Source organism: Struthio camelus, chromosome 7, assembly GCF_040807025.1.
Source record: "Struthio camelus isolate bStrCam1 chromosome 7, bStrCam1.hap1, whole genome shotgun sequence".
Lineage (NCBI taxonomy): Eukaryota > Metazoa > Chordata > Aves > Struthioniformes > Struthionidae > Struthio > Struthio camelus.
Genome location: NC_090948.1, coordinates 40628335 through 40644478, shown reverse-complemented (window position 1 = coordinate 40644478; position 16144 = coordinate 40628335). Strand labels below are relative to the sequence as shown.

The window sequence follows — 16144 nt, the reverse complement described above, 5'->3', positions numbered from 1 at the left end:
TATAAAAGAAGAACGGATTGCTGGTTGGTGAACCTCTGTTACTAAAATTCTGCTGCTTGAAGAACTAGTGGCAGTCCTGAGACAATAAGCTGTCTCTTTCACAGGTAGATTCGAATCTCTGAATGGGGAAGTTTTACCTACTTTGTTTCTTTCCTAGGTACCTGGTGAGGTGGCAGCTATTGAACTATGGCATTCAACAAGATTTGGTATATTGTAGCCCTTGGATTTCTACTGCCTTTTTCTTATGCCCATACGGACTTCTTCACTTCCATTGGTAAGACCTACTTGGGTGTGTATAGTACATAGCTGAAAGAATTTCTTTACGGCTCTCAAACTCATTCAGCAATGATGAGCTGATGGAGCACAAGGCTGTAGTCAGGACAGAACTAAATCCACTCATTAGTTCTTATGATCTGTTTGACTTGTTACTTTGGGGAGAAATATGCTTTTACTTAAGTCAGTCCAGTTAGTCCAAAGAGAGAGCTAGGGTTTGCATGCGTTGTGCGTTCTTAAAGGTATTGAATTTTAAACAAAATGTTGATTTAGACTATTGCACCTATGTAGAGGAAAGTGAAACAACTGTTGAGGGTGTATGATGATACCGATATGGCAGAGTCCCCCTCTCCTGTGTTCTAGTAGCACGTAACGCACGCAACTGAAGACGTGAAGTTTCTCTCTTCACAGTAAACCAGTTCAGCTGCCTGCTTGCAGGGAAGGAAGCAATTATGAACTGAGAGACTGTTAGGGGATCCGTTGAAGTCATGTAAATAATCTTAAAAATAAAAAAAAGGGCCAGTGTTGTATGTCAAACGTGAAGCCTTTGTATATTTGTGTAGCTTTGTCATTATTTGCTCTACATTATATCTGCTTGGATGAAAGATTACTCAGTTGCAACCTACTTCCTTTTTCAAATGAATCCTAAATTAGTTCTAATAATAAATTTGTGAATACTGTGTTAATTTCCATGGCAACAAGCTTTGTCCAGCATGAGGTTTTCTCCTTCAAAAAAAAAAAGGCTTATTCAAATGCTGCTTCAGGCATCTTGGAATACAGAAGTACTTTGGGGAGGGAAGAGTAGAAAGGAGGAAGAACTCTATTTTCAGTTCTCAGTTTCTGTTTCTCCTTGTCTAACCAAACTGTTGATTTATTTTCTAGGTCATATGACAGACTTAATTAATACAGAAAAAGATCTGGTGGTATCACTGAAAGATTATATCAAGGCAGAGGAGAGCAAGCTGGAGCAGATCAAAAAGTAAGCAATTTGTTTCTTAATGCTAATGGTTAATAATTTGAGTCCACCCTTACTGTAAAAAGTACTTACCAAGGCTGACTAAGTTTGAGGAATTTAGCCTCTGGGGCAAAGATTAACTAACAGGTTTTGCTCATTTTTTGTCCTAAATTGTTATCCCCAAGCCAGTGATTTGTTTTGTGCAGCTTTCTAATGGTGAAATCTCATCAGCTTGCTTTTCTGTATGATATCCTCACTGTCAGGATTCCTCGCACGTAATTCCTGAAGGGATGTAAGTCTTTGAAAGACGATCTCTGCTTAGTGGCACCTGAAAACCAAGAAATCTCTAGAGGTGTGTTACGAAAACTGCAACGATGCACTAGATGTAAAAGCTCTAAAAGCTGTTGGTGTTGGTTGTGTTGTTCAGGAGTGTTTAAGCTAGAAGGGGACTTACCAGTGAGTAGTAGTAAATTGCTATAAGAACAGAGTCTCTTTTTGTGTGTTATTTTTTGGTTTATAACTAAAATAAAGCAAAATAAAACTTCTTTACTGCTTTTAAAAAAAAAAAAAAAACTGAGAGCCCTGACCATTGCAGTTACTACACTGGTCAGCTCTGTAGGTCTGAGGACCAGAACCCAGTATCTCAGACTTTATCAGAACTAGAAAATAAGATTTTTGCATCACTGAACTGGACGCGTTCCTGGTATACAGATCGGACAGCCAAAAACATATAAATACAGTTCATCGTATAAGCATCACAGCTGTGTGTTTATTATATTAGAGGTGTCCACTGTCAGGACAAAAAAGTTAAAATAACTGTCTCGGAGATGGAAGAAACTGGAAAAAAAAATCACAGCATTTTTGAGGCTCTGTTCTCTAGCTGAAAGATAGTGGTAGTTTCTATTGACTTAAGTATATTTAAAAAAAAAAAAAAGCCAAAAATGAAAGTAATGTACTGAAATGAGGAAGATGTCTTACACCTTTGTGGGTGGCTTGTGGTGGAGTTCTTCTGAAACAGAAGCAACTCGGAAGAAATCTTAACCTTGTGGTTGTGGCTTACAGCAGTGACTTTTAGCTACTCTGTAAGTTTGATAGTCATGCAGTGGGAAGTGTGCAGTGGATTTCTTGAAATTATTCTCTTCAGTGTTCAGCTTGTTAGAAGCTGCAATTGTTCCACAGGAGCACTTTGAGCCCTCTGCTTCAGAATATATTGATTCCTGGAGATAATACTGTCTGTCCCTTTGCTCCTGATAAGAACCACAGGCTGGGGCTGTCAGATGGTAGGGAACCATTTGAAAATCATGGGGGAAGACTGAATGCAGTCATGCGCTTAACAGTTGGGAAATTAAACGTTTACCTGCATCGAGTAAAGCACGGGAACTTAATTTGGGCATACCGAGTTTTGGAGCAAGCTGATTGCCAGCCCATGTAGAGAGTCCCCTGCAGGCTACAGATTCTGTATTTGCTTTATATTAATGTTGATGCCTGATACTCTCTGTGGAGTGTGGCTTTTTTACACGTTATTTTATCCTGTGTTCAGGATGTTGTCTTTACAACGTATGAACATAGGTCTTTATGTTCTAGATCTGCGTCGCTTTGGATAGCGAGAGGGAACTTGGCTGTTTTGCAGACATAGCATAGTGCTGTTGCTCTTGGCATGACTGATGGGCCTGTTGACTTGGGACTCGAGTACACTGGATGCTTCCATTAGAGTGACAGGCAGGTGAACAGCAGTAGCTGTTGAAAGGTTTGCTTATTTCTGAATGAATTGGAGTTGTGAATGGCTTATGTCACTGAAAGAATTAGGGACATTTGTCAAGACGGAGCTATAGCATCACTGGGTTGATTGAGGCTTCTTGTTTGGGAGCGCAAGAGCCGTGTTTTCTTTCACGTAAGTTCATAATATGGAAAGCCGTTTTGTGGTGGGAGGCGAGGAGCTTAGCACAGATTTGAGTGTCTCAAAGTAAAATAATTTGGGACGTGTATTTTGAACTACCTTTTTGTAAACTGTAGAAAAAGTGCGTTTAAAAATACATGACCAAAAACGCGGGTGAAGCTTTGTATTTGACTAGTCCTGCGTGAAAACTCATAATGGATCTGCTGGCACGCTTCGTTTGGTGTTTGTAGGAAGGGGTTCTTTCAGCAATGTTGCAGCAAAGATCACAAGAGCAACACAAGTTTAAAACATAAGCTGCAGCTGAGGAAGAGGATTTTTTCCAAAATAAAAAAAGGCCTTTTTGTTTCTGCCAGAAGAGCTTTACACAGAAGATAACATGAAAGCCTGCACTGTTGTCTTGAGTTTTTTGCTAGCCGAGTGTTGAGTAGTTCTGTAGTACAGCGGAAGACTTTTAAATGAAACTATAATTAGTACATCTTTTCACTATAGATGGGCAGAGAAATTGGATCAGCTGACAGATACTGCTACAAAAGACCCAGAGGGATTTTTGGGACATCCTGTAAATGCATTCAAGTTGATGAAGCGGCTTAACACAGAGTGGGGTGAGCTGGAGAACCTGGTTCTGAAGGACATGTCAGATGGTAAGTATGTCTGCAGTCCAAACAGTGATCCTATCGTAAGTGCAGTTGTTTGACTTATGTCTTTTGTATGTCACAGGCTGAACTGGACTTTTAGCTCTATTTTTAAGATGCCTTCATTAAAACACACAAACACTCTAGAAGATCTTCTACTTTACTGTCGAAGTACTATAATTTGAGCCCTAAAAGAGTTCCGCGGAACTGTGATATTTAGAGCGTCATCTCCATGGAGGCTTTACATTTTGCAAGAGATCGGGGATTGCAAGAGATCAGGATCGCTTCATCTGCTCTCCCACTCCATATAATCTAGTCTGTTAGAGAGTTTTACCTCTAAATTTGGTAACTTAATTTTGCAGGATGAAAAGAGATTTTTCTGTGGAAGCATGCTGTCAAACTTCTGTGAAACCCCGACTTTAATTGAAAACAGAAAAAGCGTGGGGAAAAAAAGTACCTTCCAAGTGCAAGATGTGTGGGCCTGTCTGAGTAGTCAGGTGCTGTGGCTTGTGGTCTTGTTAAGGTGTGATCATGTGAAACCTGAATGTTGGCAGAGACTGAGTGTTGGTGAAACTGATACGAATTAGCGTTAATTGTACTTTGCTGCCTTTTTTCCTCAGAAAGAGTGGAAGCTCTTTGCTAGGGAAGAGGGCATAAAACAGCAGATGACTATGGAAGAGACTTTCAGCAGCCAGGAATTTGGGATAATTGTTTGGCCTATGAAAATTATGTCAACAACTAACTAGTACCAAGTGTAGGTTTGTAGTAAGAAATAGCAAAAAGCTGAGCTTTCAGGGGAGAAAAAAAAAAAGGGAGGTGGATAGTCTCTAATAAGAATTCAGCATATTCAGCTTGACGGTTGTTGCTGTGGGTGAGCGAATGTTCTAACTGAAAAGGCTCTTCACCTGCATGCCAGAAATTTGGACCAATGCAACTTGCGCCCTTCTGAAGGGAGAGGAAAAAAAAAAGAGGGATGGGGTGGGAGAGAAAAGTAGACCATTTTGGTTTATGAACATTTTCAGGAAAGGGGAAAATATTGGGAGAATCATAATGCTGTAAAAGAAAGGATGCAAAGGAGTGGAAGGAGATTGTTTTCTTTTTGAGCAGGAAACCTCGTCCTAAACAGATAACGTCATGAAGTCAGAATGGTTAAAAAGGTCTACTCAATGCGGCAGAAATGACAAATTCAGCCAGTTCATTTTTTTTTTAATGGCTTTGCAGCTAAGTTCTGTGTATTACCCTTTTATTACTTGGAACTACATTTGTTTGGTTTTGATTATGCTGCTTAGTTTTCAAACTGGCAGATATTAGATGCACTTGATAGGCGTCTTAGCGGTACCACCCTTTGGCGTGGTAAAGTTATAAAGCCTGCTGTGCTTCTAGATCTAAGGACAAAAGAGTATGTCAAGGAGAAAAGTTGCTTCTGTGAAAACGTCTGACAGACGCTCAGACATTTTTGCAGAGGCAACTTTTCTCCTTGGCAAACTCTTTTGCTGTCTCCTCACGTGAGGATGCTTATTCTGCCTCCTCCCAGTGACCTCCTGGTTTTGCAGAGCTCTCTTTACCTCGTCAGCGCAAATGGCCCATAAGCGTCTTAATCGTGGAGAAGCAGAAGGGGAAAAATAGAGGCCGTCTTAATCGTGGAGAAGCAGAAGGGGAAAAATAGAGGCCGTTCTCCCACTGAAGAGAGGATAATGCATTAGCTCTACAGGAGGGGCGCTTCAAATGAAAGGAATAGGAGTGATTGTGTATGTGTTCACAGGAGCGTATAAAGAATGCTTTCATGACGGCGTATCTCTTGAAATTCCCGTTACGAAACGTCTGCAGCGTGGCTGGCAAACTCTATTATAAATTTGAGGAGTATGAGCTTGAAGTTGATCTTGGTTCAATGTTTTGTCCCAATGAAAAAACGTGGGAGACGGAACAAATTCTATATTTGGAGACGTCTCTTTTCCCCTCCCTTATGAGTTAAGTCTCCCTACAAAGGTAGTGCTTGTCCACATTGGAATAAAATTATGGATAGATTTCCTCTAATGTAGAAAGGATATGGAAGCGCTCTGCAGCGCAGCTTATGCAAGCAGCATAAGGAATCATGTGGTTGGAAATACAGTAGATACACCATCCTTCCCCTTGTGTTTCTCTTTTCTCATCGGTTTGGCAAAGAAAAGCTAATATTAATAATGAATATTTTTGAGATGCCAAAAGGACGGTTCTTACAATTGGAGAGAATATAATTAAGTTGTTGTGGGGGAATCCTGGACCTTTAGATGTTTATAGGATCTACAATTGATTGCAATTGTTGGGATTTCACAGTAGATGTTTACCTGCAACTCTGATGACTGGGGATTGGTTCCTGGAGAGAATATTGCTTTATTTTGTAGAACCTGCTTGCCTTTTTGTTCCCAAAACTTCACCCTTAGTGCTCCTGTCAAAAACAAATACAAGCAAACAAATGGCTAGGTTTTCTTTTTGGTGTTCCTTTGCTGTCTTTTCTGAAAACAATCGAAATGCTCAGCGTTTCAAAATGTGTCTCTAGTTGTATTTTGAGTTTTGTGAAAATGAGAAACTTTCTTGAGAAATCTCTTTACCTTTGGATCTTTCTCAAGTTTGTATGTAAATAGGTTAATGTCCAAGTCTACAAAAAAGCAGTTAGGCTCCTAGCGCCTGATTATTTGCTTAAAGTCCTGTCAACAGCTGTTTGAGGGTAGATGGCAGCATTTTATTTTCATCTTCATACTGACCAGCCTTAATCTTTGCACTGTTATTCCTTGGTGATTGTTTTTTTCTGTCCTAAATTATTTGCAAGTTCAGTGATACTGAACAGAAAATCTTCTGGAAGAAGGTTTGAGTGGAACGGTTACAGAAACTGTCAGTACGGTATCTGTAATGTTCTCCATGTGGTGGAGGTCTTTTTGTTATATGTAAATTTATTTGATTTTATTCTGTTATACTCTTTTTTTTTTTTTTATTAGAGTAGGGAGTCATTTTTGACATAATGTTCTGAACTGAATTCTTAGGACAAAAAAGGCCAAGTGTTTCCCTGTCTTCCCAGGCTTTATCTCCAACATGACTATCCAGCGCCAGTTTTTCCCAAATGATGAAGATCAGACTGGTGCTGCAAAAGCTCTCTTGCGGCTTCAAGACACGTACAATTTGGATACAGACACCCTCTCAAGAGGCAATCTCCCAGGTAAGATTAATCTACGTTATTTTCAGAAGACACTTGTGAACTTACTAAATGTCCTGATTACAAATCCCTTGACTTCTTTTCCTCTTGTGTAGTTGCGTAGCGTGAAGGTACCAGGACGAGAAAAACATTTGAGCTGGCTGAAAAGTGGTGTGATGTGGGTAGTTGAATACAGGCTGACATAGGTGTAATTTTTAACTCTGCCACAGTTCAGGAGAGAGCCTGTTGCTTCAGACTGAACCGGTGGAGAGGAACCCAGGGACCCATCCTTGGCATACTGACAGGTCTATCCTTATGGTGGTTCTTTTGGAAAGTACATTCCCTCGGCTTTGCTGCCTGATGGGCTTTCTACTGCTAGCACACTGTCTTTCAGGTTGCTGTGGTACAAGTATTGCACAGAATACGAGGTTCGTTCTGAATTTAGACTTCACTTTCGTTCTCTTCGCTCTCCTCACATACTCGTGGTCTGCTTGTGCTAGAACTTGAAAATTGCTATTTAGACTTGTAAGTGAATTTTTTTTTTCCATTTGTATGCCTGCTTCTTGTCTTACTTGAAATATCATGATTAGCCTGGCCTGAATATGCATTCTTACCTGAATACAAGACCTTAAATGCATGCCTTAAATTTAATTCAGTGGGTAAAAACAAGTTCATTGCTTGAATAAGTGATTAAAAAAAAAAAAAGCCTTAGTTGAAGTCTGCGTCTTTCTTCTATTTATGGTAAGAGAATTTAGTGCTAATAGGTCTTAGTAAAATCACTAGGAATAAAATCTTGCTTGGGTGAGTATTTTCCTTGTTGTTAAGCTAGCTGTATACTGGCAGGTACTTAGTTTTATAGCACACTGTAATGCATTTTAACAAAACTTGTTTTATCATTCCTTTCCCTCTCAGTGATAAGATGAACCTTTTAGGTTGGGAGTGGTAAAATGTTAAGTGACTTAAGTTTCTTTGAGCTTAAGTTTTGTAGTGTGTATAACCTGGGAGAAAGAAAATGGGAACATATGGTGCACATACAAAACACTGGCACTTATGTGGCTTTACCTAAGATAATGTTTATAAGCAGGAGAAACACACTTCTTTTTTGTTAGAAGACTCTTTCTCGGCCAGTTTTTCTCTAATTTCCTCTGTTCAAAAATACTGCTGTGCCAACTGGCCGGAAATCTGTGCTGTACAATCCGTGTTTTTTCACAAACACTCATTGTGGTCAGATGTCTAATGAAATTAAAAGTAGTTGGCTTTATATGTTAGGAGGTATAACCTTGCTTTCGAGCTGAGTTGAAGACTTTGTCTCAAAGACTTACAGTTTCATTCTACTACAGAAATAAGTTCATTTTTTTCTGATAACAGCACAAAAATACAAAGCGGGTGGACAGTAGCTTATTGCTTCTTTTGAATCACTGCACAGTCCAAACTGTGTATAAAAATAGTCTAATTGCACAATCAAAAGTTCTAGAGCGTAAAAGAAAATAGTTTGCTGTTTTGGCTTTCAAGGCGGCAGGGTGGAACATACCACGCGCTCACTTGTGTTCTTTGTCTTCTTTCCCAGGGAATTTCTATTGCTCGGTGGCCAAGTTTTGATCAGATTCTTAACGACTCTCATTTGCTTATTATACAACTATTACTGTCACATTATTATTATTGGTTAATTCTCTTTTTGACTTCCTGCATTACACGTTACCTTGTTTCTTTATACTAATTATCAGTGCTATTTGATTACTGCTATTTTAAGCACCCTTTTAAGTCCTCATCTGTAGATGTTAAGCTGCTTCTGCAGCCTTTACTCGTTCCAGAGGATCTCTTTGTCTGTGCCCCTCCACCATCCCCTTACCAGATTATCTAATCTTTGCATTACCTTAGAGTTTGCAGGTCTCTTCAGGTTCCAGAACCTGAAACAGGATACAGGGTAGAGCACCAGATGTTCAACTAATGAGCAGAAACGAAGTTTTTCTGTGGAACGCCCCTTTTTGTGGGCTGTCTCTTCAGCTATTTAACGTCTGAAGGCTTGTCTTCAATAGAAAATTACACCTGCCAAAACACAGCTGGGAGCTGGTGTTAGAAATTCAGGATTTATTAAGTGGTTAGCAATATAACTTTAGCTGTAAAACTGGCAGGTGTTGAACAAGAAAAAAATTGCTTCTGTGCCTGACTGAATTTGCTTTTTTTCATTATCTCATAGATATTTTGGTTCCTTTTTACAAGATTAAATTTGGTTTTTCAGTGGGCCTTAATTTGCAGTGGCCAAAATAGGAATCTGTAATTTGCCTACTAGAGCTTTAATCTCTCAGAGGTCCTTTAAAATGTTTCTAAAAATGATTTACTTCAAAATCTTCGGCAGCTGGGCTTTTACTGACTACTCTTTTCTTTCCCTTCCCCTGCTAAGTAGTTCCTAGCAAGATGTGCTGCAGTAACGTTTCGAAAACAATCATACAAAATCTTTGGAAACGGATTTCTGCAACTTTGTATTTGGGTCACTGTTGCTCCTGCTCAACAAGTTGGGGATTTGGGGGAAGGAGGGTTTATTTATTTATTTATCTTATTTCCTTAATCGTAAAGACCTTGAAACTAGTTGCTGGCATTTTGGCAATGGAAAACTCTGTCTAACCAGTTCTATACTCTGCTATGAAAATTTTCCAGGCGTTGAATATTTAAACCTGAATATTTAAGTCCGCAACAAGTAGCCACCACAGACGGCAGATGTTTAAGACTAGAACCTGAACAGAAATAAACTGTGCTGTGACGCATAAGGAATAACTGAATGTCGCTCTGAAGATCTGTGCAGAATTGTGTGTGAAATCTGTGGGGTTTTTTTTGTTTGGTTTGGTTCTTTAATATAGGCGTAAAGCACAAATCCTTTTTAACGGCTGAGGATTGCTTTGAGCTGGGAAAGATTGCCTATACTGAGGCTGACTACTACCATACCGAGCTCTGGATGGAACAAGCTCTGAAACAGTTGGATGAGGGAGAAGTTTCTTCTGTGGATAAAGTCTACATCCTGGACTATCTGAGTTACGCCGTGTATCAGCAAGGGGATCTGAGCAAAGCAGTGAGGCTCACCAAACGCCTTCTTGAACTGGGTATGTCCAGAGAGATGCACAGCTCAGCAAGGTCCAGCTCTATGATCTAGGAGGTGTTAGCGTCTGAGTTGTACAGCAGGTGCTGGTCTTACGTTCTGGCTTGTATATGGGTTTTAAAAATTGATTGTTCCTGATATTACCATTAACATCTTGGGGTAGCTTTCAATGAAATAAGACTTATTACTACCGTAAATCGTATTTCGCTGCCCTTTTAAACGGGCAATTATATTCTAAACTACAGTGACAGAAAGCGTCATGGTTAACAATTGCTCCGTTCTGTTGAAGTAACTTTTGCCTCCTGGCTTCTAATGACCAATTTTAATCTTTACTGTCTGAAATCAGTTTTCTTACTATTATTTTACTTTCCTGTGCTCTAGAATAAGTTGAGATTACTTTCCCTTAAGTACAGGCGAGGAAAAAAATTAATGAAATTGAAACTAAATGGATAACATCTGATTCTCTCCAAATTTTCATTTAAATGCAAATTGAGCACCCTTGAGCTGAAAAAACTGGAGAAGTAAGAAATACAGAATGCAGTACAATGAGCTAAAATTCTGTCCATCTGATGAAATACCAAATGCATTTATCTTTCTGTAAGTACTGCACTGTGTAGAAGATGGCTTGGGAAGTTTAGAACCAAATCTAATCTTTTTATAGCAATGGCTAGTGAGAACCCTTTGTTAACGAACTGAAGCAAAACTGTGTAAGTGCGGTGACTGTTAGAAGTTTTGTTACCGGCAATCTTAATTCCCATCAGGGAGGTTGTTTGGTGTAAAGCCAGTCGTGATGTCCCAGCTCTCTGCCTGTCCGCTCCCATTTCCCTGTCCCTCCCTCTCTGCTTGTATTGGCTGGAATGACCAAAACCTATTCATGCTTAGTGCTCGGACCCTGTGAGTGCTGAGGCTGAGGGTGGGGTGCTGGCCTCGCCAGAAGCAGTTTCTTAAATGTGAAAGAGTTAAGCTCAACTCTGAAAGCTCATCGTGTATCCTCCTGCAGAGGAGTAAGTCTATGTGCATGCTACAGGCCAGCATGACTTATGGACTAGCTAGAAGTTTCAACTGTACCGTGAATGCTCTCCAGCCAGAATAGCAGAAGCTCACTAATTACCGTGTGAAAAGCAGTAGTGTGTGTCCGGTTTTTCCCCCTGTTTGTAAATAGCCTCTCCTGTGCACTACTTCGCAAGTTGTTAGCTTTCTAGTGTTATCTTGTCCTTTTCTTTGTCAATAGATCCTGAACATCAAAGAGCAAATGGAAACATGAAATATTTTGAATATATCATGGCTAAAGAAAAAGAAGCGAACAAATCTAGTCCGGAGTCAGAAGACCAGGCAGAGAAGGAAACTGAGGTTAAGAGAAAGGATTACCTGCCTGAAAGAAGGAAGTACGAAATGCTGTGCCGTGGGGAGGGTCTCAAAATGGTAAAGTGGACTAAAACAGTAGACTGTTTTAAAATGTACAAGCGTACAAAACCAACCATAACAAACATTGTCAGGAGTTTGTATGTGGCCTGAAAGCGAGGAAGTTGTTGTAGCAGTTGGCTGAGTATACAGAGCTGAGGATTAGTGTGTGTTGGATTTCATCCCTGTTTCATTCTGTCCAGTAAAGAAAAAACAATACTGCCGCAGATACTGCTGACTGACTTAATAAGCCAGCGAATGCACTAAGTAATTGCAATTAACTGAGTAAGTATGCTGCAGTGTGGGTTTATGTATGAATGAGGGTTTTTCTTCCTTCAGCAACGCAATTAGTTATTTTTGATAGGACTTAGCAATGTGAGTAGTCGCTTGTGTAAAGTACTGCTTGTTGCAGCGTTTGCTTAAAGCACTGATTTCTCTAAATTTCTCTAAATTAAAGCATCTCTTTAACGAGTAACCGAAAAGTAAGTTAGGGAAAGTGAATTGTTCCTGTATCTTATTCTCAAGACCTCTAATATTTCTGAGAGATATTAATGTTAATATGGACACATTCTGATTATCTCTCTCGTGCTTTCAGACCCCGCGGAGGCAAAAAAGACTCTTCTGCCGCTACTACGACGGAAACAGAAATCCTAGGTACATTCTGGGTCCTGTCAAACAGGAAGATGAGTGGGACAAACCTCGAATCGTTCGTTTCCTTGATATCATCTCCGATGACGAGATCGAAACTGTGAAAGAGCTAGCAAAGCCAAGGGTAAATGCCTTACACTTGGTTGCCTTTTGGAATCCTAAATTCTGTTCGTAGGGGGGTGTGCGTGTGTGTGTGTGTGTGATTCTGTCTCCTCTTGAATGCAGAGATGCGTGCAGTTGGGTGTGTGCAGTGTGCTTTCTCACCTCGTGACTCTTGGTGACGCACTGTTTAAAGGGACAGTGGGGAAGCTGGAAATTCTGTGTAACTAAGAGAGCCAGGTAACAGCAGTCCAGGACTGGCAGACTTTTCTGGAAGACACAATCTCAGCGTGCACTGTTTCAGACGAGGAGGAGAGCGCTGCACAACAGAACACATGGTGCAGCTAGGTTGTCTCAAAATGCACCTGTCATGTGGATATTATGGGTTTTAGGGGGGTTTGTTTTTGCTTTCTTAATTCCATATTTGCCAAAGCTGTGACATGCAGAACAGTGCCTTTTAGGGAAAGGCAGCCATTCCTCTGGTCTTGGGTGTCACCTTATTTTAACGTACTGAATAGACAGTAACGAATGCTAGTATTCTCCGGTCAATGTAAAACTGACTTTGTCTCCCAGGTTTTGTATATATCTTTTGGTTTGAAGTTACCTGGGGGTGAAAGCTTCAACGAGGCAGTACTTAATTGATGTCACTCAACTTCTTATTGGCAATTCCAGCTCATCAAATCCTGTTTCAGAAACCGGATCCAAGATTCTTGTTTCTGAATTCAAAATAATACAGCCCAACTGTCAGAATGTAACCGGGGTGTCCAAGAGGAAGAAAAAAAGAAAACAAAACTGACCTACTTGCCTTCTGTATCCATGTGGTTTGACTGTGCAGCTCCAGATGTGCATTTAAGATGTAGTCGATTTATTTATTTATTTTTTATCAGTTGCCAGTTACTTCTAAAATAAGATTTAAGCTTGTCTATATCATTTTATCTGCCTTTTCCTTTGTTTTTAGCCTAAATGGCTCTTGGTCCAGGGAAAGCCGATGTAGGTTAGATGAATAAGCGCATTAAATATGGGGCAAACTGTTAGCTAGGTCTGTTACAGATTAAAACAGATGTGGGTTATGCATGGGCACATCAAGCACGAGGCTGTCCTTGGTCGCAGCCCTGCGTGCTAGGTAGGCAGAAGCAAATTTTAAAGCTTGGTAAAGGCTGATGATGCATTGTATTTGTGAAGTGACATTCTGAACTATAAACAAGAAAGTTCAAACAATTCTCTTTGCTTAGCCCTAAAACCTCTCCTCCTGCTCTCCTGTCAGGCAGCCTTGCTGCAGATCTGCAAGTCAGAGTCCCGGTTGTTTGATGATTAAACCCCTTTGCTGCTGCAGAAAAGCTCTGGCATTATGTCTCTGGAATATGACTAAATCATTTCTTTATGGAATAGAAATAAACCTCATCACTGAAAATAGAAAAACTGCATGGGTCTCTGAACATGTGGCAGATTTAAGCTTCTAAACTTGCTGAGATAATTGTTTTCCTACGAAATGTTTGACTTGCGGTAAAGCCTTGCAGATAGCACAGTTCATTAATGTAGAAGCATCCTTACAGTGTTAGCGTTCCACGTCTTTCCTGCAGCCTAGGTCTTGCAGGGCTCGGCAACTGATGTAACAGGAGGCGTGTGGATTTTTAAGACAGAAAGGTTGTCTCCCTCCTGGACGCCGAGGATGATACCGTCTCTGCCTCTCGGAGGACACAGCTGTATGGTCTGTGCCCGGCCTTCTCCTGCTCTGGCATAAGCTGTCAGGGTGAAAGTGTATTATTCAGCTTTGGGAGTCTCTCTGGAGTAACAGTTTGTGCTTCTGCAAGGGACGAGAGGAGAGGCTGCATATTGAAGAGTCCCTCATACCTGGTTTTGTCAGTAGAGATGGAGAAGCTTTGATTTCTTTCTTTCTTCTTTTTTTTAAGCAAAGAAAAACATTTCTTCTAATTGTTGTGGGACTTGGTATGCCTTTTTGTTCCTAGAACTGACCAAAATGGGGAACATTTTTTCCTAAACACTGGGCTCTGAAGCTGAAGCTTTCCACGCATGGAAAAGCACACGAACAAAGTTATGTAGCACATGTAAGGTACTGAATCAGAATATTAACTTAAATGAGATGGTACCACATAACTGTAGAATGATAGAGGGAAAGGCAAGGCCTTGAGGCAAAAGTCCTCGCTCTCTGTAAGGACCACAATGTAAATGTGTCCACAGTCTAAACAAAGTCATTTTTTTTTGTGAGTAGTCAACGTTAGAGGAGTTCGCTTCAGTGCTGTTGTGGTTAAGGAAAGATCCTCTAAGGTAGAAGATTAATCATATTCCCTTTACGCAAGCTCAGTGATTTGGTTTAACTGTAAAGGTTATCTTAACTGCGCAGGACAGAGTGTTAACAAAGGACCGATTGTACATGTGTCATATTGCACAGCTGCCAGCAGTCTTTCCAATATGAAGGAAATTAAAATTTCTAGTTTATTTTATTCAGACAGCTGTTCCTCTTGCTCCAGCAACGGAAACGTTATTTCTTAGAAAACTCAATTTTTCTCTAAGGTGCTGTTAAAACTTCTCTTTAAGTAAAATCGCAGGCTTCCCCTTCCTCGCCATCACTGCTTCTGATTTTTTTTTTCCCCCTCGATAAAAGAGACACCACCACGGAAGGTGACTGGGTGGCTTGCGTGGCAGCTTGTGTGGCGTTTCCTGTAGGCTTCTGAATGGTCGGATTGCTGTGATGCCGTATGTGCTTTGTAATGCAACTATTCTGATGGTTCGCTTCACAGCTGAGGCGAGCCACCATTTCAAACCCCATAACAGGAGTCTTGGAGACGGCACATTACAGAATTAGCAAAAGGTAAGAGAGCTCTATGCCAGACGTTTTGGGCCTGTAATGAGTGTGTAGATTCTGCTCATTATGGGGAAAGAGGTGGTCTAAAAAGACAACTTGGCTTTGTAGTCCACCGCTTTATTATATGCAGATATTGTAACAGGCTGTTACTGCTGAGTTTCTCAGTGTTTTCCTTCAGTTCTGGGATTGTGTTTTGATTATTTAAAAAAAAAAAAAAAAAAAGGTCACCTTCTTGGTGTGTGTTCTCAGTTAATAATCTGTACAAGAAGCAGGTCTTTTAAGTACGTTCAGCGTACAAACACACGAAGGTACAAAACCTTCAGTAGAATCCCTCTTTTTAAAGTTCCCTTTCCCTTGCTATTATCATCATCAATTAAAACTCGTCCTCCTTTTCCTTGCCACTTACAAAGTGCCTTTACCTGCGTGCGAGATGCCTCAGCTCATTATCCTGCACGACAGCTGGATTAGCGTGCAAAACACACATTCATTAGTCTCACAGAATTTCATGGTCCAAGATAATCCCGTGCTCCTGTCTGGGCTTTTGCCTCCTGCTGATGCAAATTTGACAGAAAGCAAACTTCTTTTTTTAACTGGACTCCTGGTTCTTTCCAGTTTGCCTATGAAGTGCTGCAAATCTTGAATTTAGCAACTGTTTTCCAAAACGTACTTCAAGAGCAAGCCTGGCTGCCTTGAAAAGAAACCAGTCCCCCCTCCCTCCCAATTTTAAAGTGGTTAAAGGTGGTTAAAGTTCAGTTAGGCCAAAATTCTCAAAAAGGCTAAACGTCTGCATGAAGAGGAATTGTCTGTGAAACTCAGCACCATAAACTATTTGCAGAAAGTCTCTAGTTAAAAAAACCAAAAAACAAGGAAAAGAGGAAAAAAGTGAAAGGACAATCTAACCAAATTTTTTCCAACCGATTTGTTTTGATTTGGAAATGGCAGCTGCAGCTTCTGTTGCCCTTCTAATATTGCTAATTTAAGAGCATTGCATACCATCCAGACCAATCGGAACCCTTTCAAACACCTGTGGCTTGGCAAAAAAGCAGCCTACTACGTGGGTAAGCCCTTGTCCTTTCTCTTTTTGTAGCTGAGCCGTGCTACTGTGCATGACCCTGAGACTGGGAAACTGACCACAGCACATTACAGAGTCTCTAAGAG

The 16144-nt window shown here is 40.5% G+C and overlaps 1 protein-coding gene across 10 annotated transcripts in view; it reads left to right on the top strand.

Annotated features, from left to right (window-relative positions):
• Positions 1-16144, top strand: part of P4HA1 (prolyl 4-hydroxylase subunit alpha 1) — a 42439-nt gene that overhangs the window by 10158 nt on the left and 16137 nt on the right. For 6 of the 10 annotated variants that reach the window (XM_009675397.2, XM_009675416.2, XM_068951008.1 and 3 more), the window contains exons 2-9: positions 158-274; positions 1156-1252; positions 3615-3766; positions 6810-6947; positions 9779-10018; positions 11246-11436; positions 12011-12187; positions 16074-16144. In XM_009675397.2, coding sequence (XP_009673692.2) covers positions 187-274; positions 1156-1252; positions 3615-3766; positions 6810-6947; positions 9779-10018; positions 11246-11436; positions 12011-12187; positions 16074-16144 — 1154 coding nt within the window. In that variant the 5' untranslated portion in view covers positions 158-186. Of the gene's footprint in view, positions 1-157; positions 275-1155; positions 1253-3614; positions 3767-6809; positions 6948-9778; positions 10019-11245; positions 11437-12010; positions 12188-14921; positions 14993-16073 lie in introns of all 10 variants that reach the window. The other 4 variants (XM_009675426.2, XM_068951014.1, XM_068951010.1 and 1 more) reach the window with 1 other exon arrangement.